This window comes from Phoxinus phoxinus (assembly GCF_949152265.1).
Source record: "Phoxinus phoxinus genome assembly, chromosome: 24".
Classification (NCBI taxonomy): Eukaryota; Metazoa; Chordata; class Actinopteri; order Cypriniformes; family Leuciscidae; genus Phoxinus; species Phoxinus phoxinus.
In genome coordinates this window covers 2,463,663-2,489,710 of record NC_136899.1, presented here as the reverse complement: position 1 = coordinate 2,489,710, position 26,048 = coordinate 2,463,663, and the positions used below count along the sequence as shown (strand labels likewise).

Here is a 26,048-nt window from a genome sequence, read left to right as displayed (position 1 = left end):
GTCTTGTAATGTGTTCCCTTGTCTGTTGTCATTGGGTCATTGTTTGATTGTTCACAGGGATTATATATGTTATTCTTCTCTAAAACCTATATTACCCTAAACAATCTCCTCAGTCACACCAGATATAACAAACATACATAGGGCGTGTCTTTGAGTTTTGTCAAGTAAATAACAAGTTCCCATAAATCACATGACCTTCAGAAAATAGATGATGCCTTCAGTATAAATAAGTTTTCTGATCTAGTTGTTTGACTAGTTCTCAGTGTGAGTTGAAGAAGGACGGGCGATTTAACATTGACCATATTGTAAGTAGACCTACGTTACTGAATTATGTACAAAATTTAGTCTTAAACTAAATTGTATATTTCTGTCAAGACATATTCAACACATTTAGGACATAACATTTTCATTTAATTTCATTCAACAGTATGAAACAGTTTTGTACATTGTATGTTAACAATTTGTAAAGCTCTTTACATATGGTATGGGTTGTCATTAAATTAATAAATATAATTGTGATCTCTCAAATATGTCATTTTTGTTTATTTAGTTTGTCATAAACTGCAAGATATTTGCTAATACATGACACTAATTACCATGGTCTGTACTGTTTCCCCCTCATTATATTTTGATTGTTTCCAGCAGTATGTTCCTGGTCATGTCTTAGATGTTAAGTTGATTGTTTCTCGTTTTAATATAGTTTAATAAACATCTGCATTTGGATCCTGCTCTCTTGTTGAGTTACGTGACATAATAGATATAGAAATCAGGTGAGTAGGGAGCATTTTAATATTCCCTAGAAAACAAATAATAATTAAAGTATCTTTATATTTAAACGCTATATATAATCTTTTTTTATTAGCATCAGATTGCTTGGTAGCCTCCTCTAGTGGACCCTAACCTTTTGAACCATCATGACAGATTCTCAGCTGGTTTCAGATGGGTAAGTATACATTATTTTCCACTGTTAGTTTAGTATGTCTGTTTTGAATTGTATTATTAATTCGGCTGTTAAAAAAAATTTCTGGCACTTTTTCTGGCATTAACACAACTTCTATCATGTTTCACTAATAATTGTATTGTTTTGCAATCAAAAGTAAGCCCTTATAAGTTGGTCTCCAACATGGTCCCCGCGTGGAGCCTTCCCCTCTAAAGCACATTCTATAAATAACCCCAACTTGCCATTAGAGATCCAATGTAAATCGGGGCTCCAGTCCAGTCTAGACTGCGACTAAATTGTGTCATTTTGCAACCTTTTTTGTCCCGGTGCGACTAAAATTTCGCACTGGTGCCACTACAAAGTTACCCAACTCTCTTTGATCGTGCGCTGTCATTTGGGTTGCGCAGCCTATTGAGAAACATCAAATGGCAAATGCACTAAAAAGCGGAATGAAATTCGTTTGAAGTGCGTAGCGCGGATCATTTATCAGTTTGGCTCAATAAACTAGAGTGGTGCGAACCGATCTCGATCATGCGACCATTATTATACAGAGCTGCGCGATCCACTGAGAATTCAGCGTTTGAATCTCTACTATAAACCCACATTACATATGACACTGATTTAAACTAGTTTAGGGCCTATATATATTATATATATATATATATATATATATATATATATATATATATATATATATATATATATATATATATATATTCGATAGCATTAGCCTACTTTTCTCACCCCCGAATGCAGAGAAGGAGGCGGGCCTTGGCCGAACGACTCCCACCATGGAAGGAGGCTGTCATAGGGATGCTTAAAAAGCCTACATTCACATAGTGAAGGGCCAGAGGCAGAAATGCTTTAGCAGAACGCCTCCAGTATCCCTATATAGAATAGCCTAGGCTAGCTACTACGGCGGCACTGGTGAGGGCCAGCCTGTAAGCATAGATCTGCCTGAGGGCTCGGATGAGCCACAGCCTCAAGACAGAGATGTCACATGGGCTGCAGAAACGCTTAGCCTGTATGAAAATCCAAAGCCATGTACTCAGGACCGAACAATGTCAGATGGCCCTGTGGGCTGGACATAAGATCTATCTGAAGCTCCAGCGTCATACACTCCAAAACCAAAAATGTTTTTTTTTTCTTTCTTTTTTTTTTCTTTACTGAAAAACTGATTTTATTTTACTTGTAACAGCCCTATAGTAGTGCCCTATTAACTGACTTAAGAACTTGTAGGCTACATGATTATGCATATAGCCTATTTAATAAGGTTTTAAAAAATGCCCTAGGAAATCAATTTATAGCGGAAATATCACCTCTTTATGGAAAAGTTTGTTGCTGTCAACATTGTTCTTGGAAGATACATTAAAAATGCAGTTAGCTTCTGTGTACGGATCTACAATGCATGGCATAAAATGTGGTTAATAGTGGATAATTTGTGGCATTTCGTGTCAATATCAGCGGATTCTGTTCATGTGTGCCCAGACATTTTAGAAATCTTGACCTGCTGTTTTACGGCCATGTCTGGAATAAAGAGTATACATATGTATGGTAAACCTATTAGCTACATACAGTTAGGGTGATATTAAAGGACATAAACCGTGATATAAATTTTGGCCATATTGCCCATCTCATTTATTTCCTGCGTGACCTGTAAAGTCACGTCCACAATCCTCTTATGTATTGTTTGGTCACACCACAAGGTGTCACTGTGGCCTCAAAGCTTCAGCACTGCCACTCTGAGCTTGATTGCTATGTCTGAGGTAAAACACGCCCCCCTCATTAGCAATACATATATACATAAATCAATGTAGACATAAATACATACATACACAAATAAATGTGAAAATAAATAAAAGTGGAAATAAATAAATGCATAAATATATGTGTGGGAAAAATAAATAAATGTGGAAAAAATATAATTAGGCTATACATAAATAAGGAAATAAAGTATAAATAGTCATTTATTTTTGTTTGTTTTTTACATTTCTTCTCATATTTATTTGTTTATTTATTTATTCATTTTTAATTTCTGCAGGTTTGGTCCTCCATACAAACAGACTCAGAACATTTTAGACCCATTCTGCAACAGAATTGGGAAAAACAAATTTAAACATTTAAATGAAGTAGAGTGTAATAAATAGCATAACATATGAAAAATTATGTAATAAAAAACACTTTACAAGCATTAAAAGAGACTTAAGAGCTGGTCCCTTAAGTAGACGCCTCCCAGCTGTTTGTAGCCAATACACGGGAGGAGACAGGCTCTACTCTAAAATTGTAGAATCTCGCAAACGTGTTAGGATTCTTCCAGCCCGCATCTTTACAGATGCCTGTCAGCGAGAGCCCAGGAGGAAGTAACACTCCGAGTGGAGTGAGCCCTCACCCCCAGAGGGCAAGGCTTGAATTGGTACTGGTACGCCAAGACAACAGCATCCACTATCCAGTGGGCCAAACTCCGCTTAGAGACAGCCTTTCCCTTCTGCTGACCTCCATAGCAGACAAAGAGCTGTTCTAAGTTCTGAAGCTCTGCGTGTGGTCCATGTACAAACGCAAAGCGTGAATGGGACACAGCAGTGCAAGGGCTGGGTTTGCCTCCTCCGGGGGCAGTGCTTGCATGTTCACCACCTGGTCCCTGAAGGGAACAGTGGGAACTTTGGGCACGTATCCAGGCCGGGGTCTCAGGATTACGTGAGAGTTGGCTGGCCCAAATTCCAGGCACCTTTCGTTGACCGAGAATGCTTGCAGGTCCCCTACCCTCTTAATGGAAGTAAGCGCAGTTAGCAGTGCTGTCTTAAGCAGGGGGTTGACCCGGCTGGAGGGCCCCTACTGTAACCCTCAGATCACCCAGTGTATTAACTGAAGTAGCTCTCTGCTGGGCAGACAAACAAGATCGGGGAATAGCAGAGGGGATTCCACCTCTTTTGAGGTACTCAAGTCTCAAACTTAGCATCATGATGGTTATCTTCCCGCAGTGACCCACAGGTACATGAACACAAACGGTACCTCAGCATGCTTACGGCCCAGACATGTGAGGCAGTGATCGTGACTATCAGATACTGTGACTGTCTATAGTGGCAAGACAGATAGGTAAGGACATCTGACAAAGTGGGTTGTCCGTCAAGAACCAGGAAACAAAAGTCTGACGACTGCAAAATCTCCTTTACCATCATGTAAGTTGCGTGCGCTGGCAAATCCGCCGTTATAATAGCAATCCGCCATGGAACAAGCGCGCCGGCTCTTAAAGGGAATGTGAGAGGACGCTCTGATTGGTTTAATACATGTTATGCCCAAACCACACCTATGAATAATGAAGCTACTACAGACCAACACATTTTTCATTTTCAGAGATCCGCCCACAAAGTTATTTGCGTGTTGCGTTTGATACTTGCGTTTCAGATCGTTAAAATAGGGCCCATAGTGTATGTGTATATATATACAATTATGTTCGGGTTCGGGTCGGGCTCGGTCACATCAGCGCGATAAGACATTGAACATTTTACATTTAAAACCGCTTATTATGTAGGTAGCCGATGTGCCTGATGCTTTCACTTGATGCAAACGTTCGTTTTTGTGATTAAAATACATGTAAAATATTACCATAACATCTGTCTTCCTGTGTGCGGAAATTTGTTTATGTAGCCGTGATAACGAAACACGTGCATGCGCGTCTGTGTTAACGTGCGCTTGTTGCTCCGTGTGCGCTGATGCACTCATCTGTTGAAATTTCCGAATCCCTTCCTACAGTTGCTTATAAAAGCGGACTTTCCACACAAACAAACGTACAATTGTCATTAGTATGAGGAAATAATGTCACCCGGCTATATTGTGTGTGAGGATGTTGGAGGTGGAGATTTACAGCCTTTTCTCACAGCACTTGATATAAACGTATCAATTTGATGGTGGATCCAGAAAGGTTCAAACGACAATCATCAGTGACAACTGGAGATTCACTCGTTATAAAATGCAAAAGACTTCGGAGTGGCTACAGAATAAAAGAGACTGCACCCGGATCCATGCTAAAACAATGATAAATATCTGAAGGGCATTAAATGTCACGCAATGCTGATGTTGTTAACATAAAAATTTGAGAACAAAGTATAATTTGCACGGTTTGACGTGATATGATAAGCGATCGTTAGATTTTAATCAGTGAAATTTGCTTTTTTTCATTTAGTTGGTCAGAACAGTGGACGTTACTTGTTCAGATTACATTTTCCGGTATGTTGAATGTTCGTATGTTGGTCATACTTCCAAAAAGTATAATCTGTGATTGCAAATGCCAGTATCCACACCGGCGCTGCGACTGACAGCCGCACGTTCTCCTCAAAACATCGGATTCATCCGTGCTGTGCCGAATAACTGCAATTTCAGATTTCTAACAGAGTTGACGACAAAGAGGAAAAACTACAGACTGCAGCTTTAAATAAAACACATGTCAGGGATGAAAGTGTTGATGATTTACCTTAGATACGACCGAGAGTGAGCCTGCAGTGTATTCGTGCATAGCGCGTGGAATTAGTGCAACAAATTAATGGAAATCCACTGTCTCCTCAAAAAAGTCAGTTTGCAAGCAGCAAAAGCCACCTTATGTGACACACACACACACACAGTCAAGTCAAGTCATCCTCATTTATACAGCGCTTTTAACACTGTAGATTGTTTCAAAGCTGCTTTACAGAGATAAACGTATAATTTAAGGTAACAGATTGTTTTGGCTTTATAGCGGTTCTTGAATAATGTTATTTTCCAGCTAAAGTTAGTTTTGATTGATTCACTTCCGTCGAAATGATAATTTGTTATTAAATTAGGGGCCGCTAAGACGACACCGTTCTCTCTACACAGACTTTAAACCTGAACCTGTGAGAAACACTGATGGCGCTCACGTGCGCATCAAGAATTAATTCTATAGTTATGTGCGTTTGAATATATGTGCGCATGTTTGTAATTCCCTACCAACCAAGCCTAAACAAACTACTTTTTCCTGCCTATTAATTTTGATACAGAATTTTATTTTATATTATCACTTCGGGGTATACTGTAGGTACACGAACTGAATTTCCCCACAACGCTTTATCTGTAGAAGGGTACAGGGATCCTCTATAGGGAGAGGATAGTTGGCACTTCAGGACTGCGTTGTCATCGGGTCCAGGCGAAGGTCCTTCATCAGATCTGGATACGGCCTGGATCCGGCAGGCTGTGGGAAAACCTTGGGATAAACAAAGACACTAAAATTAGCGTAGATGCCATTCTTCTTATGATGTAATGAGTACATCAGGATTTAAGGGAAGTAAACCTGTGTTGTTCACTCAGCTGCGCATAATAGCACCGAATTAATAAAAACACAATGGGCTATATTTTAACGATCTGAAACGCAAGTGTCAAAGCGCAAGTAACTTTGTGGGCGGGTCTCGGGCGCTGTTGCTATTTTCCCGGCGGGATAAATGCCTCTTACGCCCGGCGCAAATCTAAAATGTGTTGGTCTGAAGTAGCTTCATTATTCATAGCTGTGGTTTGGGCGTAACGTGAAATAAACCAATCAGAGCGTCCTCTCACATTCCCTTTAAGAGCCGGCGCGCTTGTTCCACGGCGGATCGCTATTATAACGGCGGGTTTGCCAGCGCACGCCAGGAGCGGTTCACAGCCGAGGAGACCGACGTTCTCGTCAGGGCCGTAAAACACAGAGAAGTGACATTGGGGATGATGGGAGAAACCACACAAATTAGCTTCGGTTAAACAGGCGTATAATTTGGGTAAATGTGTAATCTAGATTTATGTCTATTTTTTTCACATCTTCACGGACACAACAATGATTTCCCTCGTGTGTTAATATTTTTCCTTGTAATAATGTATGATTTGCAAAAATGAAAACTGCTGCGTCTGTGTAGATTAGAGAATCAAAGTGTGTGTGTTGTTCACACGCTACATAATGGCCAAGCACGCGCCCTTAAAATAGCATATGACTAACGCGCAACGCGCCGCTGTCTTTAGACTGGGTTTCTCCTGGTCAGCGGCGGAGTTGTTTTCTGAAACTGCAGAATATCACCAGGGAACGTTTGCGCCGGAACACACTCCTCTTTTCACTGGACCGCCCCCCCGAGTGCAAGTTCATTCCCTAATTTACCGACGTGCGTCTGTGGAGGGAAAAGTCTGCTGTGCGCAGGTGCAGAATAGGAATGATGCATGCGTCGTGTACAAAGTCAATTGCGCTGGGTGCAAGATAGGGCCCAATATATTTACCCGCGTGCTCTGTTTTCTATCATGAGCCGTGCAATGACGTAAGATGCACGCAAACGCACCAGAGTTCGATAGAATCAAGTTCAGTGTGAAACCAGACTAAAGCTGCGGGGGGCGCCGGGAACTATCGCACTCGGACTCGGACCACAATAAACGAGCCCAGTGTGAAAGCACCCTTATACTTAAACAAGTTGGATTAGTCGAATGTACCATATTAAAGAGAGTTGGCTAATTATTATACCAAATAGAGCTGCTAAAACAAAATAGCCCATTAACACATTAAATTACCTGAGTGAAATAACCTGTTATTTCTGTTAACATTACAGAGAAATACCAATGACCAGTGTACGTCAACAATTATGCGAAACTGAAATCACTAAGAAAAGCATCTTAATTAAAGGCGGGAATCCTGCTCGATATCGTCTGAAAAAAGAGACAGACAATTTGGATCAATCCAAACCATATAGAAAAATTACATTTGGAGAGAGAGTCAAAAACAAACCCCATAAAACCATTCTGATGGTGGGAGAAACAGGAACAGGAAAAACAAAACTAATCAACACAATGATCAACTACAACTTAGATGTTCAGAGAGAAGACAAGGTTTGGTTTGAGATCACAGATGACCAGAGTGACCGAACATCAGCTCACAGTCAGACCTCCATCATCACTGTTTATGGGTTTTATCTACAAGAGAGTAAAACTGATCTAACAATCATCGACACACCAGGATATGGAGACACTCGTGGAGTTGAGAATGATAAACAGATCGCTGAGAGTTTGCTTAGTTTATGTGCATCTGCAGAAGGGATTCATAAAATAGATGCAGTGTGTCTGGTGATTAATGCAACCCAAAATCGACTCTCTGACAGACTCATATACATATTTAATTCTGTTCAGTCTTTATTTGGGAGAGATATTGCTGAAAACATCGTCTTGCTCTTCACACACTCAGATGGAGCTCCACCTGTAAATGCTCTGACGGCTGTTAAAGAGGCTGAAATCAAGTGTGCAGTGAATGACAAGAATCAGCCAGTGTTTTTCCTGTTTAATAACCATCAATCAGAAGCTGCTGATGAAGAATATGAAATGATACAGGCGCAAGCATGGAATCTCAGTTTTAGAGGAATGAAAGGATTTTTTGAGATTTTTGACAACATAAAACCAAAATCCTTGAAAATGACTCGAGATGTGTTGCAGAATCGGAAGCAGTTGGAGGCAAATATTTCCAATATACAGTCACGTGTTCAAATGATGGAACTAAAGCAAAATGAGCTGAAACAAACTCAAGAAGCTCTGGAGAAGAACAAGAAAGATGTAGAAGCCAACAAGAACTTTGAGTTTGAAGTTGAAGTGTCCTATAAAGAAAAGGTTGATATTGATAATACTTTAGCTAAAATGGCCACATGCTGCACCGTCTGTAAGGAGAACTGTCATTATCCAGGATGCTGGTGGGTCAGTGATCTCTCATGGTGCAGTGCGATGAGAAACTATCACTGTACAGTGTGCACAAAGAAATGCAATTACAAAGAACACATCAAGGGAGCAAAAATATATGAAACAAAGACAAAGACAGTGAAGAGGACATATGAAGAGTTAAAGAAGAAATATGGTGATGGTGTGTCTGTGGTCAAGAATCTGGAAGAAGAACTGCAAGAATTAGAGAAAGAGAAAGTAAAGCTGGTGATTGAAGCTTTTCACTGTGTGGAAACTCTGGATATGATCGCACTCAACACTGATGCTGTGTTCACACTTCAGAACATTGATTTTCTGATTAAGAAGCTGAAGGAAATAAATTAGCATGAAAAAGCTGAAACACTGGAAAACATCAGGAAGAGAGCAGGAAGAGAAAAAAAGGGAGCTCTGGGATCCTTTCCTTTAAAAGCCTTTATTTTATTTTATACAAACAATGACTCAGCTAGTCAAGCCCTGCTTTCAAAATAATCCTGTGTAATTTTAAGCTATATTATCATTGATTATAACTGCAGTTTAATAAATCATAATTGTATTATCCACATTTGTAAGCAGCTGATTTTCATAAAATGCATCTGTAAACATAATAAAGGCTGTTTAGGGACTTTTTGAATTTTATTATTAAGCACTGCCACCTAGAGGCCATATTAGAAAATGTATGTATCACCCTTCATGTGAAAAAATTCTCATGTTTATTGCTTCATGCTTCAGATGTTTATTAACAATATATGAATATGAAATGGTTTCACTTGTATATTGCTTATATCAATAAATTAATTTAAGTTGTTTTGGTTGTGGTACAGCATTTTATGTTTATCTGTTCATTCAATTCCAAAACGTACTCGGTTACTAACGTAACCTCGGTTCTCTCTAGAGAGAGGAACGAGTACTGCGTTGTCGTAGCAACGCATTGGGGAAAATCCTTTTCCACGAGAATACTGAAGCAAAAAATTATCCTTAATTTTGTATCAATGTAAAACGCATTGCCACAGCATACAGACCTCGGCGAGACAGCTCGCGCGCCTATTGGCTGCTGTGCGGCAAATGCTTAAGCCAATCGAGCGAGCCCTTGAGTCACGTCCCGCCGAAACGGGCGTGGCTTAGGGCTATATATTTCGCTCAAAGGCTTATGAACTCTGATTTTTAAAGCGAAACAACCAGAGCGCATACACGGCAAGAAACGCAGTACTCGTTCCTCTCTCTAGAGAGAACTGTAGCCCATGTCAGATGAACCATTTGCTTCTGATTTAATTTAATCAAATCTAATTTACACGCGACTCTGTCCTTCCTGGATTGCAACACAAGAGACACCCTGGCGCCGGACATGTGACTCACTCACAGACAGCTCTGTTAGAAAATCATCAAACCCCAGTCTGTTTCACGACTCCCCTATGGAGGTCCACAGCGATCAGGGGATCATTAACAAATGATTAACCCTTTTAAGACAACAGGACAGTGTTTTGTTGTACGCTCACTACTGATCTCATCAGCTCAGACACACATACATACGCACACTCAAAAGACACCTCACAAACTCTGGATTGTTAGCAGATGGTGACCCCAAAGTCCACGAGTTGCTAATTACATCAATTTCAGAAAACGCACATACATTGTATTTCCCCGGAGCTCAGGACAAAAGTTCAAACACGTGGTTTCAGCTCCTATGAACTACGAACAGCCTCACACGCACACACAACACACACATATACAGACATGCGGTTCCTGGACATTGTGATCAAAATCAACCCTTTTCAATGTATTTTAAAATGTATTTGTATTGTGTGTCACGGTCTCTATACGTAGACCGATTATAACTAAGTGTATTGTATGATCAAGAATGGAAATGTTTATCTTTAGTCGCATGTAACCATAGAATCATGTAATTTCTTGCTAGCAAACCCCAGAAACACAATCTTTGATATGCTTTTATTCCAGGAAGGCTACTGATTTCGAATCTTTAACTCAAATTACCAAATTATGCATTCTGCCATTTATATCAGGTTATAACAGATCGAATCTCCAACGCGCATCCGCCAAGGAGGCGTTCCTTAGCGAGCCAAGAGAGTGGGTCACACCTGCCCTCCCGAGCTATTGGTCCTCACCAGGGAGGGAGGCGTGACTTCACTCTCTTCAAAATGCCGCGCGGAGTTCTCCTCAGTGTGCAGTGTTCCAGCAGAGAGAGACCTTTATTCTCACTCACCGCAAGCCTTCTTTCGTTTGCTTTCATTTCGTTTTTATTCTAAGTCTTTATTTTCTTGATACTCTAACTCAAATCGGTATTTTTGCTAAAAGAATACCTGCCTAAGCCTAAGTTAACTTGACAAAATACGCGTACGCTCCGAACCTGAGTTACTCCTCACTTTCGCTTTGAAGATTCCTCCACGTGACCGCACGCGTCAGTCCCAAACAGACGCACCAGAAAGGGCACCCTTGTGAAAAAGAAGTGTGCTTAATTGTATTGAAAGCGTACTTTTTTGTGCTTAATATCATAAAAGTATACTTTTTGAAAAGTGCACTTGCAGATAATATAATATAGTTCAAATGAAATACCACTTAAGTGTACTTAAAGGGAATGCACTTTAATGACAATATTTCTTAACACACTTAAGTGCACTTTTTACAAATGCACTTTGTAATAATGTCTAATTAAGTTTAACTTAAAGTAAGTACACTTTCATCACAATATTTCTTAACACACTTAAGTGCACTTTTTACAAATGCACTTTGTAATAATGTCTAATTAAGCTTAACTTAAAGTAAGTACACTTTCATCACAATATTTCTTAACACACTTAAGTGCACTTTTTACAAATGCACTTTGTAATAATGTCTAATTAAGTTTAACTTAAAGTAAGTACACTTTCATCACAATATTTCTTAACACACTTAAGTGCACTTTTTATAAATGCACTTTGTAATAATGTCTAATTAAGTGTAACTTAAAGTAAGTACACTTTCATCACAATATTTCTTAACACACTTAAGTGCACGTTTTACAAATGCACTTTGTAATAATGTCTAATTAAGTGTAACTTAAAGTAAGTACACTTTCATCACAATATTTCTTAACACACTTAAGTGCACTTTTTACAAATGCACTTTGTAATAATGTCTAATTAAGCGTAACTTAAAGTAAGTACACTTTCATCACAATATTTCTTAACACACTTAAGTGCACTTTTTACAAATGCACTTTGTAATAATGTCTAATTAAGTTTAACTTAAAGTAAGTACACTTTCATCACAATATTTCTTAACACACTTAAGTGCACTTTTTACAAATGCACTTTGTAATAATGTCTAATTAAGTTTACCTTAAAGTAAGTACACTTTCATCACAATATTTATAAACACACTTAAGTGTACTTTTTACAAATGCACTTTGTTATAATGTCTAATTAAGTTTAACTTAAAGTAAGTACACTTTCATCACAATATTTATAAACACACTTAAGTGCACTTTTTACAAATGCACTTTGTAATAATGTCTAATTAAGTTTAACTTAAAGTAAGTACACTTTCATCACAATATTTCTTAACACACTTAAGTGCACTTTTCACAAATGCACTTTGTTATAATGTCTAATTAAGTTTAACTTAAAGTAAGTACACTTTCATGACAATATTTCTAAACACACGTAAGTGCATGTTTTAAAAAGGCACGTTGTAATAATGTCTAATTAAGTTTTACTTAAACAGTTATTTTGATGTATTGACTAATATACTAAATAAAAGAATAATTTTAATGGAAAATATGAAAAAAATAATTGTTTTTAATTTCAACTCAAGTGTGTTTACTAATTATTTTGTTGATGTATTTTAAATGTTTAGTCTATAATATATTGTGTGCATTAATGCACTTGAAATGTATTTTTCCTCTAAACTGCAATACATTTGTTTATACAGTATACTCCAGTACAACTTATTGTTGACATTTTTATCACCAGCTTCTGCTCTATGAACTCAATTAAAAGTGTCAGTTTTCTACATAATATTTGACAATAAAATGTAATTTATGAGAGGAGTTCTTAATGTAATATTAATGTATTGTACTTTACATCTGTGTAGAGAATACTTTTAATATCATTATGTTGATCTAAGTAAATTAAACACATTTAGTTGTGAGCAAAGTTAAACAAATCCAAACAAAATTAAATTGCATTTAAATTCAGTTAAAATACATTTAATTTAAATTAGACTACACTACACTATAAAAATGATTGACTTTTAGTTAGGTGAATGAATCAAGTTTTGTGAACTTACAGAGTCTAACAACACAATGAGTTTGAACAGAAATTAAAAAGCTGAAATATAACCATGCATGAAATATATTAACTTTATTTAATGCGCATGCGCCAGAAATACTACGTCACGATGACGCACTACTTCACTAGAGTTTGAAAAATGCACTGTTATGTTTCTGTAATCGCGATTCGTGAGGAAAGGAAACTGAAGCTGCGCAATCAGGAAGAGAACGCCACGTTTGATTACAGATGAGACGTTATACTGCAATAATGAGTCAAGTAAGTATATCTTGATGCTTTCTTTATTTTAACATTTTCACCGTAACATGGCAGTTGTTATTGCGAGAGTGTAACACATTACATTATTTTCATCGCAGACAGACGCAATAGACTCGGGAGGTGAATTAATCAGTTTTTCAATAATTTATCTATGATTGCATTCTAATAATTTCTTACATCATAATATTTTCGCGTGTGGGTGTGTTCGACGAATTTGGATGCTGAGAAAATATATAATTTAATTAAACCGACTTTTTAAATCATTTAAACATTACTAAATGACAAATTTGCTAAATACAGATCCAATATTGTAACACTCGAAGACATTTATATACATTTAATACATATAATCAATGTTATAACCACCATAAATATTTAATATATCACTCTAGAAATAATGCTTGTAATGTAGCATTATTTTTTTATTTTTGCATTTGAAGAGTGAGTTGTTCAGTTACTATTTGTTTTGGAATATGTTATTTTTTTGTGCTTATCTGGAGTTACACGTTCATTTTGCAGGATCAGTTCATTTGTGATTGGAGATACAGTGCAAGCGGTGTGGAATCACAGGCCTGTATTGATGAGGTGATGTTAACGTTACATAATTTGTCATGAATTGTTGCACAGACAGCACACCCTGATCAAGCTGAAACACTGCTATCAAGTCACTTACTATCCCTATAGCTTTTAAATACTTTAAATCTTCTCCATTTGTAAGTAATAAATTCCCACCTGTGCATTTACAGATGCCCCTATAATCATCATATATTTTACAGGTATCAAACCAAAGGAAGAGGGCCGCAGAATTGCTGTGTCAACCGTGGTACCAGTAAATACAGGAACATCCTTCATGAAGATTTGCGCGGTAAGCTGAAACTTACAAGCCAAGATGAGGAAACGTTTGCATGGGTCTTGGGTATGGAAGTAAAATAATGGCAAATGTTTTTGAAACAAAAAAGCCTGTTGAATTGCACTACTTGAAAAAAAAAATGCATTGCATTAACTATGCTTGCATTTTAATGCATTGTATTTTTAGGGATTGCATTGGGTTGAAATTTAAGCTGTGAATATTTCGATTAAAAACATTTCAAACCCATTTTCATTATTAAAAATCCAATAATCCATATTCACCTTTAATATTTTACTTCAAAAATATTCAAATGGTTTAAAAATACAACCTATAATATTTAACAGGTGATTTTCGGTCAAAAAAATGTTTCCGCTTCGCAAATTCAGTGGTTCGAATTGGACAGTAAATTCAACTTTAACATCCAGGAACTGCTAGCCTGGAAATCCAGACCCAAATCCGAAAGATTAAGGGTCTGGCATTGAGTAATATAAATCACCCAACTCGAGGGGCGGCACCAAGCATGTATTTGAAAATCTCACTGCACGCAATTGGATAATACTAGTACGACCAATCACAACTAAGCCCCATACGCCTGGCTACCAGCGGAGCTAACTGGTAGATTAGACTCTTGCCGGCAAAACAGTAAAAACATCCTTCTTACAAAGGAACGTTTCGAGCACCGTCTTCGGTTCCTCTTTTAGATAAAAGTCTAACTCGTTCATTGTAGCGGCCAAAGCTGTTTCAAACAACTGGTGTTCATCCACAGCCATCTTGCAATGTTACTAATGACGAATAATTTGTATCATTATTTTCGTCACCGACATTTTTTCACAGACGAAAACGAGAGGATAACTAAATAAAAACCAGTTTTAAATGACGACAACTATGACGAAAATGTTTTGACATTTGATTGGGGAATGAATAAACTGCTTCATCAGGGCAGTACTAAATAAAAAGAGAACACAATTTTTTGTTATCCCTCTTATTACTATAATTATTAACATTTTGCAGATACTGCAAGGTGTATAACTTTAAAGCGCAACTGTATATCTATCACTTTCATTCAATTGAGCCAAATATAATAATGGACTGGATCTGTTTTTATAAACAATTGTTTTCCTTCTGTTTTTGTTTTCTTTCTTCAAGGTATTTTTTCTGACTTTCCTGCTTCTCTGGAACATTTCCATTCACATATACTCTGGAGAGCTTCTGGGACATAGACATAAACAGCACTTTCCAACAACTTCAAAACATTTGGTGACAAACGATTTTGGTTTTCTTGTTTTTATGCCGTTGGAGTTCTTCAGATTTTGTTTTGTTTTTTGTTTTTAGACAAACTTACATTCACTGTAATTGAGTAAGATTTTAGAAGAAACCATTTGGTCCTGTTGGTGCTAGTAAAGGTTTAAGAGCTTTAATATTTTTACTTTAATATTAAGTCTCATTTGCTAACATTAGTTTATGCATTAGCCAAAATGAACTAACAATGAAGAATTTATTTACTGTATTTATTCATCTTTGTTAATATTAGGTGTGTGTGTGTGCGTGCGTGTGTGTATGTGTATGTGTTTTTTTTATGGGGACCAAATTACCCCAAAAGTAGTAGTACCAGTAAATTACATGGAAACAAAAACAATATTATATATCATACAGAATGTTTTCTGAAAATGTAAAAATGCATAATGTTTTCTGTGATGTTTAGGGTATTTGAGGAAGAAAATGATTGTGCATATAAGCTTCATTGTCCTCCAGACTCTTTCTAAAGGAGTTAAAGTGTTGTAACTGTTTGTGTTTATGTATAGTGTTTCTTTTGATTGTAACTAGGTTATTAAGAGATTTTTTTTTTATTAAAATTTGAAATGTACTAAATTACAACTTTATTATAATTTTTTTTAATTATAAATGTATTTAATTATATAACGAACGATGTACATGTATATTACATTAAAGTATATTTTAGTTCACATTAATTGCGTGTCAGTATATTGTGTAGTGCACTTAAAGTATATTTTAAAGACACTAGAAGCTGTAATGAAAGTAGATATAAAGTTGTATTAAAGTCCCACTTAAGTTGTTCCAAAAAATCACTCTTAATGGCAACTTATTGCATTTTATTTCAACTTAATATGTGATACATTTGAAATTAATTACACTTAATGTGCATTGAGTGCGCCCAAACAATACATTTAATTCACACTTAAGTGTATTTTTAACTGACATTAAAGTATATTTTAGTTCACATTAATTGCGTGTCAGTATATTGTGTAGTGCACTTTAAGTATATTTTAAAGACACTAGAAGCAATTATGAAAGTAGATATAAAGTTGTATTAAAGTCCCACTTAAGTTGTTCCAAAAAATCACTCTTAATGGCAACTTATTGCATTTTATTTCAACTTAATATGTAATAAATTTGAAATTAATTATACTTAATGTGCATTAAGTGCGCCCAAAAGATTGCATTTAATTCACACTTAAGTGTATACTTTTAAAGTATATTATTTGTGTAATAAGTACACTTTATAAAAGTACACTAAAGTGCACTTTTTTTTCACAAGGGCACGGACAGAGTAACGTATTATTCTTAAAATTACCATCTGAAAGAACTGCTGTTAAGATTGTCTAAATATAAATATTGCTAAGGTTTTTGGGGTCTCATTTTGATGTAAACTGTGTAAAACCTGTTTTGTCAAAAGTTCTCATTCTTCTCTGATTTCCTCACAGAAACTTCTAACTCTAACTCTCTCTCTCTCCCTCTCTCTCTCTCTCTCTCTCTCTCTCTCTCGTTCTTATTATGATCATTTTAATTTCGTTTTAGTTTGTTTGTTTATTATACATATTTACTCATGTGTGTTTTGATTTAGTACATTATAACCGTTAGCTTGTTTTACATTAAATTCCATTAATCTTTTGAATTGAATCTGCCTATGTTCCATTATTGAGTCCATGAAAGCGTAAAGATCAAGTTACCAAGCTCTACCCTAGTATAATATAATACTTAAATTGTCTAGAACACGAAAATATGATTTCTAGTGGCCACAGAAATAATATTTGACGGTGTTACAGACTGGTGATTCCCTATGCAAATTTCGCGTGCACGTCTGCTGGACATACGTGTGCAAAATAACTGAATGGTGTTTCTACCTAAATTCCCTTTGATTAAAGATGAATTTACCTACCTATATTAATGGTTATTACGAGTAATCGTATTAATTTAATATATGTATGCAACATAAATATTCATATCTCATGAATATCGTATCTCATTTGAGTTAATAAATCCCCTAAACAGAGTCATTTCCGCTACACCGTCTACCTACGCCCCGACCCTTACTTCACCAGACGTGCAGAAAGATGCTTTCTATATCCTGCTGAGTGAAACTCTTTCCAACATTAGTTGTGGCCATCGCATAGTCATTCTTGGCGATTTCAATGCTCGTGTAGGCAGTATCACCACCGCCTGGCCAGACGTGCTGGGTCCACACGGTGTGGGCTCAATGAATGAAAATGGACAGCGCCTTTTCGAGTTTTACACTTTATACAAGCTGTACATCCCATCATCATTCTTTGAAGGCTCAATGTGGTCCAAGATGACATGGCAACACCCACGCTCTAAACGCTAGCATGTACCAGGGTCTAAAGCAGGCTCTACGGCCTCTGGTGAAAAACACCTCCCCTCTACGATCCTCAACCGGAGAAATACTCACAAAAACCTTGACGATCAGCTCAATCGCTGGGTGGAATACTTCAGCTCACTGTATGCAGAGCCTGTAACAGCTAGTGAAGCTGTTATAATATCTGCTGTTCCCCAACTTTCAATTCTGCATGAGCTTGACAACAACATCACTCTAAATGAGGTCATAAAAACCATCAGCCTTCTGAAGAACAACAAAGCCCCTGGTGTGGATGGGCTTCCACCTGAAATCTTCTTAAGTGGTGGCAACACACTCGCCGTGAAACTCCATCACCTCTTTTCAACCTGCTGGAATGAAGGCACTGTCCCAGACGAATTACGTAACGCTAACATATTACTTTGTACAAGAACAAAGGGGATCGATGTGACTGCAACAACTCCCGCGGCATAGCTTTACTCTCCCAGCCTGGCAAGGTCTTTGCTCGCATCGTTCTCCCACGCGTACAGGTCATTACAAACATGATACTCCCAGAGAGCCAATGCGGCTTCCGTCCTGGTCGCTCTTCCATCGACATGATTTTCTCAGTTCGCCAAATACAAGAGAAATGTATTGAGCAAGGTCGGCTTCTGTATGCAGTCTTTGTCGATCTGAAAGCGCTATATAAATGCAGTCCATTTACCATTTACCACAACACCTAAAATTGAAAATTCCTTAGAGAGAGAGCCTATGTCAGCCTATGCCTTAGAGCCCTGCATTTCAGCCCGAGCCCGACGGGCCCCGACTTATTTACGCCCCTAGGGCCGGGCTTCGGGCCAATTTTCACGTCATAGTTCACACGCGGGCCGGGCCTCGGGCCTGTTTTAGGCTTATCCTTCTTTTTATAGCCTATTTCAGACATGTATTAAAATTAAATATGAGAAGTTGACGATGGAAAAACAAACATAGAAAGACGTTTTAAACCTATCACACTGACATATGACTAACACATGACAGTCTGCTCGCGCACACACACACGCACGCACACAGGTTTCCCGGTGGCACGACCCAAGATTCGCGCGACCGGCTCGCTGTTTTTAGTGTCCCCGCCAGCAGCAGAAGTATAGCGAGCGTGACTTCAGCGCAGCTGGAATAGTTCAAGAAAAAAGTACGACTGGATTAAAACCTTCCTCTGTGGATGCTGTGATTTTTCTTCACGATGCTCTGTAACTGTTCTTAGCCATGTTAGGGGGCTGTCTTGTTGGTTTTCGTTTGAAAACGACTTTATTTTCATCAGTCTGTTGGAAACTATTGGAAATAAGAATGGCCATGTTCTGTAGTGAAAACTTGATTTTTGAGGTAAGATAATCTGCATGTTTGTTTTTAATTTAATGTCATTTATTTGATTTGTTTAGATTGTAGGCTATAGCTCATTTCGTTTGCGAGCACTGTTTGCGATTGTGAGCAGCAGAGCAGTTTGCCTCAGCTTTTAAAAAATGATAATAAACGTTTAAACTATAACTGTCTATGTGTGATATGCTTAAGGTGTTTTATTATGGATTTTATTGTAGCCAAGTAAAGTGTTGATTTGAGAGGCTAAATGGATCAAACATGTTTAACTCGCTGTCGGCTGCTTGGTCGTCAATAAAAAAACAAAAAGAAACCGAACATTTGTCTAAATTAACTTAATAAAGAAATGAAAAGAAACATAACTAACAAAATGGACCTATTTTAATGGCTGCAAATAGCTAGTTTGCCCTAGGCTAGGCTACAGCTGTGTATATAAAAAAAAAAAAAAAAACGGGCTCGGGCTGATAATTATGATGAGCTGTCGGACACAGGCCGGGCTAGGGCCTGAGCATCTCGGGCCAGGGCCGGGCTAGGGCCTAGATTTGAGGCCCGTGCAGGGCTCTACTATGCCTATGAGAGAGAGACTATGTCAGTAGGTCCGGCCTCTTTACCAACTCCGTCAGAATTCCATGTTCACATGAAGGCAACAATACAGTTAGAGGTCTCTCTCTCTAAGGAATTTTACATTTTCTGTGGTGTGGTAAATGGACTGCATTTATATAGCGCTTTCACAGACCCAATGGCCACCAAAGCGCTTTACAAGTTGCCTTACATTCACCCATTCATACACCTACGGCGGTGTCAGCCATGCAAGGCGCCATCCAGCTCGTCGGGAGCAGCTGGGGTCAGGTGTCTTGCTCATGGACACCTCGACACTTGGTTAGGTGGAACCGGGGATTGAACCACCAACCTTCCGGTTTGTAGACAACCTACATGAACCACTGAGCCACTGCCGCCCACTGCCGTGTGAAGCAAGCTATTATTTTTCCACTGTCTTGCACCGAGCTGTTCCTTCTGGAGTGCTACTTCATACACGCAGCTCTGGCAATCTTTTCAACCTGGCAAGACTACGCGCAAAAACAAAGATCAACCGTGTCTACATCCGGGAACTCCTATACGCTGATGATGCCGCCTTCATTGCCGACTCTGAGCTGCAGGCGATGTGCTCCTCTTTTGCTGCTGCTTTTGAGGAGTTTGGTTTGAAGATCAGCCTGGGAAAAACAGTAGTCTTTGCCCAACCTGCTACGCTCTCAATCACCTTCAACAACTGCGTACTGACAAACGTCATGAAGGTTACCTATCTGGGTTCCACAGTCGAAACTTCTAGACTGCAAATTGGACATTTGTATTGGGAAAGCATCAACAATCTTCAGCAGGCTCAGTGAGAGAGTATGGAAGAACAATTCACTGTCCCTCCACTTAAAAATCAAAGTTCATGAGGCCTGTATTCTCAGCACTCTCCTGTACAGCAGTGAAACTTGGTGCACCTACCGTAGACATGAACATCGCCGGAACGCCTTTCACTCTCGTTGTCTGCGCTCAATTATTGGCACAACTTGGAACACAGACCTCTACACTATGTTGTGCACCCGCCGCTTACGATGGGCTGGCCACCTACCGCATGGATGACAACCGTTTACCGAAAGCAACTCTGTACGGCGAAATTGCTGATGCCCATCGTCCAGTCGGCCGACCGAAGCTCCACTACAAGGATGTCCTGAAGCGTGACCTTCAGTTGTTTGGCTTCCCAAGCGAAACCTGGGAAATGCTGGCCGGCGACCGAGCATTATGGCACGCCACCATAAGATCTGGTGCCAAAAGATCTTGCCAGTAGTACACAGACTTCCTTAACAAGACTGAAGCCCCTAGCCAATCGTCGTTCTCGGCGCTAAAGGGCCTGAATGAATGAAATGTATTACCAGTTAAAATTATATTCCAAAGAAAACATGTTTTGTTTTAGATTTTGATTTTAGAAAGAAAATATTTAAATGGACATAGGCTAATTTATGTTAGAAATGCAGATAAAATTTTACATCAACTCAAAGTGAGAAATTATTAGGCTATATGTTCAGTTAATTGTGATATTGTGATGTATAGATTTGCATCTTTTTTTTAAGTTTAATAAAAACTGGAATTTTTAACAAATCAATCATTTTGATCAATATTTTCAAATCTTTTTTGTTCAACATGATCTACTTACATTCAGTAAATTTTTGATGTTGGATGTCATTCTTTCAAATCCAAGCTTTTAGTTGAATATGTAGTGAATATATGATTAAACAATACTGTTAGGAAAACTGTAAATTCAGAAGTTGTTTAAAATGTTTGAATTCTTTGTGTTACTTTGTGTAATTTATGATGATTACAGTAGGATTGTATAAAGTTCAAAACTTATGTCAGTTTCTCTGAAAACCACGTATGAGGTTATGATCTGATTTTTCAATCTCACAGTGTGTAATGTGTGTTCAGAGTGTCTGTTCGGATGATTTTGACAGCCATTTGAAGTAAAAGTTGAATTAGATTAACAATAATGTAGTTTTGAATAAAGTGTATTGTCAATTATTTTTGTGGTTTTGAATTTGCAGTTATAGCTTTAAGAAATGTGTTGAATGTTTCAGGATTGGTGTCTTAGTAACCAAAACTAATTAAAACCAAAACTGCACCAAAACTAATTAAATTAATTTATTGACAATGAGACAAATGTGATACAAGTGAAAACATTTAATATTCATTCTTTTAGCATATTTGTATAAGACACAATTGTAGCACAAAATTGAGGCAATAAACTTGTGAGCCCTAAAACTTTTCATAAGTCGAGATTTAAAAGTCCAGTAGAGTTGTTATTAAAGCCAAAATACAATTGTCTTTCCCTATATTTCATTAAAGATTATATTCATAATTTTCTCATATGGCCTCTAGGTGGCAGAGCTTAGTTATAAAACCACAAATAGTTTATATAGTCACAATGGCTGTAAAAAAACTAAACATAATTTTCCAAAATATATCTAGACGTTGATTTGTTGAATATGTTGTAGGCTATTCTTTAAAAAAAAAAAAAAAAAAAAAAATATATATATATATATATATATATATATATATATATATATATATATATATATAGCAGGAAAATACAATAATCACTATAGCATTTGCTAGTTTAACAGATGCTGTTACAAAGCAAACAAATTAGAAAATTACAGGCATTTTCAGGACCCTTAATTTTTTTTTAAACCATATAGTTTTTCTATAGAAATAACTCATTTCAACAATGAGTTATGAAGGGCCAGACAACAACGCATATCGGAAATTATCAATAATAGTATTAATAATACCTGCACTCTATTTATCATGGTTGATAAGCTTACACATCCAAAAGAGCAAATAGTATCAGAATTTACATCCACTATGAATTGTAATGAATTAGCCATTTTTTTAAATGAAAAAATTACAAATATTAGACGGACTATCAGTACTACACAGTCCAATACTGATGCTACCGTCTCTGCAGCCTCCAAGACATAACTTGGTTACTATGTCACATTTTAATGTCATCGACCAAAAACACCTAGAAGAAATAGTCAGACATCTTAAATCTTCCACCTGCTGTTTAGACATATTGCCTTCAGACTTTTTAAAAACAATATTTAGCTCTATAGCTGTAGATTTGCACCAAATTGTCAATAGTTCTTTGCAATCAGGCACTTTTCCAACGTCCTTGAAAACCGCTGGCATTAAGCCATATTAAAAAAGATGGATGCTTCTATTATGAACAACTATAGACCTATTTCAAATCTCCCTTTTATTGCCAAGATTATTGAGAAGGCAGTTTTTATTCAATTAAATGAGTTTGTGACTGCAGGTGGTCTTTTAGATAAATTTCAGTCAGGTTTTCGACCACAACATAGTACTGAAACTGCCCTAATTAAAGTTTTAAATGATATACGGCTGAATACTCATTCTGATAAAATAACAGTTCTGGTTTTATTAGATCTTAGGGCAGCATTCGACACTGTAGATCATAGAACCCTCATAGATAGGCTGGAGAACTGGGTAGGAGTTTCTGGGATAGTCCTTGATTGGTTCAGATCTTATCTGTATGGTCGGAATTACTTTGTAACCATCAGAAATTCTGAATCTGATAAGATGGGTATGACGTGCGGAATTCCACAGGGTTTAGTTATTGGACCACTTCTGTTTAATCTCTATATGTTACCTTTAGGCCAGATTCTACATAACAATAACATTAATTACCATAATTACGCCGACGACACTCAAATATATATGGCTCTTAATTCAGATGATAACAGTTCAATAGATCCTTTGTGCCACTGTATACTATAGACCAAATAAAAACCTGGATGAATCTAAATTTTTTCAACTGAACCAGGATAAAACTGAGGTTATTGTGTTTGGCAACAAAAATAAAAGAACAAGTATTATTAAAGAATTAGATTCTCGGGCCTTTAAAACCAGGGATCAAGTGCGTAATCTTGGTGTTACGATAGACTCAGATCTTACTTTTAACAGCCATATCAGAACGGTCACCAAAACAGCATTTTATCATCTGAAAAATATATCTAGAATTAAAGGCTTGGTGCCTCAAAAAGACCTAGAGAAACTCATCCATGCTTTTATTTCAAGTAGGGTCGATTACTGTAATGGCCTATTTACCGGACTTCCAAAAAAAACTGTAAAGCAGCTCCAGCTCATTCAGAATGCTGCGGCTAGATTATTAACCGGGACTAAGAAAATAGAGCATATCACTCCTGTTCTCAAAACTTTACATTGGCTCCCAATTAGTTATAGAATAGTTTTTAAAGTAATGCTTTTAGTTTATAAAGCGCTGAATTGCTTAGGACCTGGGTACATTTCTGAAATGTTTGAAAAATATAAACCAGGCAGGACTCTTAGATCAATAAACTCAGGCCAGCTAGTGGAGCGAAGAGTTAGAACAAAACATGGAGAAGCTGCGTTTAGCGTCTCTGCTGTACACAACTGGAATAAACTACCAGAAGATCTCAGATGCGCCCCAAATGTGTTAATCTTTAAATCAAAGTTAAAAACATTTATTTTTTCACGTGCTTATGATTGAGCTCTTAAACCTAGCTATATTGTTTAGCCTTACAGTTTGTTATGCCTTTTATCCCTTTTTAATGATCTTTTTTATTCTTTCTTGTGTTTGTGTATATTGTATTATTATTATGATGTTTTTATTTTCTTTGTAAAGCACACTGAATTGCTTTGATGTACGAATTGTGCTATATAAATACATTTTGATTTGATTTGACATAGTGTTTTTATAGATTTTTTAAGACAGTATGCTGGTCTTAGCTGGTTTATGCTCATTTGGTGTTGGTGGAAAACCAGCATACGCTCATGCTTTTCACAAGCAAAACTTAAGGTGTGACCACGAATGTTAAGTTGCATTCAAAAATTATGAATTATTTTTATGATTCCCAGAGCTCCATGTTTTTCTCCTGCTCTCTTCTTGATGTTTTCCATTTTTTCAGCCTTTTTAGGCTGATTTATTTCCTTCAACTTTTCAATTAGAAAATCAATGTGCTGAAGTGTGTTCAGTGAATCAGTGTTGAGTGAGATAATCTGCAGAGTATCCACACAGTGAAAAGCTTCCATCACCAGCATTATTTTCTCTTTCTCTAATTCTTGCAGTTCTTCTTCCAGCTTCTGGACCAGAGACACACCACCTCCAATTTTGTCTTCATATTCCTTCATTAACTCTTCATTTGTCCTCTTCTTTTTCTTTATCTTTGGTACATACATTTTTGCTCCTTTGACGTGTTTGCTGTAGTGGCATTTCTTTGTGCACACTGTACAGTGTTCATCTTTCATCACACTGCACCATGAGAGTTTACTGATCCACCAGCATCCTGGATAATGACAGTTCTCCTCACAGACGCTGCAGCACACCGCTATGCTGGCTACAGAATAATCAATATCAACCTTCACTTTATAGGACACGTCAACTTCATACTCAAAGCTCTTATTTTCTTCTACATATTTCTTGTTCTTCTTCAGAGCTTCTTGAGTTTGTTTCAGCTCCTTTTGCTTTAGTTCCATCATTTGAACATGTGACTGTAAATTAGAGATATTTGCCTCCAGCTGTTTACATTTTTGTAAAGCATCTTGAGTCATCTTCAGGGATTTTGGTTTTATTGTGTCAAGAAACTTGAACAATCCTTCCATTCCTCTAAAACTGAGATTCCATGATAGTTCCTGTATCATTTCATATTCTTCATCAGCAGCGTCTGACTGACAGTTATTAAACAGGAAAAACACTGGCTTCTCCTCATTCACTGCACACTTGACTTCAGCCTCTTTAACAGCCGTCAGGGCATATTTAGGACGAGCTCCATCTGAGTGTGTGAAGAGCAAGACAATGTTTTCAGCAATATCTTTTCCAAATAAAGACTTAACAGCATCAAATATGTATATCTGTCTGTCAGAGAGTCGATTTTGGTTTGAATTAATCACCAGACACACTGAGTCTATTTTATGAATCCCTTCTTCAGATTCACTCAAACTAAGCAAACTCACAGCGATCTGTTTATCAAGATCAGCTCCACGAGTGTCTCCATATCCTGGTGTGTCGATGATTGTTAGATCAGTTTTACTCTCTTGTGGATAAAACCCATAAACAGTGATGATGGAGGTCTGAGTGTAAACTGATGATCGGTCACTCTGGTCATCTGTGATCTCAAACCAAACCTTGTCTTTCCTCTGAACACCCAACATGTAGTTGATCATCGTGTTGATCAGGGTTGTTTTTCCTGTTCCTGTTTCTCCCACCATCAGAATGGTTTTATGGAGTTTGTTTCTGTCTCTCTCTCCAAAGGTCATTTTTATATATAGTTCAGATTCATCCATATTGTCTGTCTTTGATTGCAGATGATATCGAGCAGGATTTCCATCTTCAATTAAGATGCTTTTCTTGATGAGATCATATATGTTCTGTAATGTGAAACGTAAAAAAACACAAAATAATTATGGTCATGTGTAAATGATGTACAATGTTACATTTTTAATTATAAAATGTGCACCAAC

General features: G+C 37.3%; 1 protein-coding gene and 1 long non-coding RNA gene across 4 annotated transcripts; both read left to right on the top strand.

Annotated features, from left to right (window-relative positions):
- Nucleotides 1-210: 210 nt before the first annotated feature.
- LOC306992209 (uncharacterized protein) lies at nt 211-10,419 on the top strand. 3 transcript variants are annotated; one of them, XM_079600848.1, is made up of 4 exons: nt 211-305; nt 701-770; nt 863-943; nt 7,507-10,414. In XM_079600848.1, exons 3-4 carry the CDS (start codon nt 915-917, stop codon nt 8,978-8,980), a joined length of 1,503 nt encoding a protein of 500 aa, XP_079456974.1. In that variant the 5' UTR covers nt 211-305; nt 701-770; nt 863-914; the 3' UTR covers nt 8,981-10,414. The 3 variants fall into 3 exon arrangements, with proteins under 3 accessions (XP_079456974.1, XP_079456975.1, XP_079456976.1); XM_079600849.1 differs by lacking the exon at nt 211-305 and having other exon boundaries at nt 486-770; XM_079600850.1 differs by lacking the exons at nt 211-305; nt 701-770; nt 863-943 and adding an exon at nt 7,139-7,293 and having other exon boundaries at nt 7,432-10,419.
- A 102-nt stretch (nt 10,420-10,521) lies between these two features.
- Nucleotides 10,522-15,989, top strand: LOC306992211. Its single transcript, XR_013796238.1, has 3 exons — nt 10,522-13,761; nt 13,953-14,041; nt 15,173-15,989. It is a non-coding gene; the product is annotated as an uncharacterized lncRNA (long non-coding RNA).
- Nucleotides 15,990-26,048: the final 10,059 nt, after the last annotated feature.

Coding starts and splice junctions, on each gene's coding strand:
- LOC306992209 (XM_079600848.1), top strand. CDS start 915: ATGACAGATTCTCAGCTGGTTTCAGATGG. Junction 944..7,506: donor TCTCAGCTGGTTTCAGATGG/GTAAGTATACAT, acceptor TTAACATTACAG/AGAAATACCAATGACCAGTG.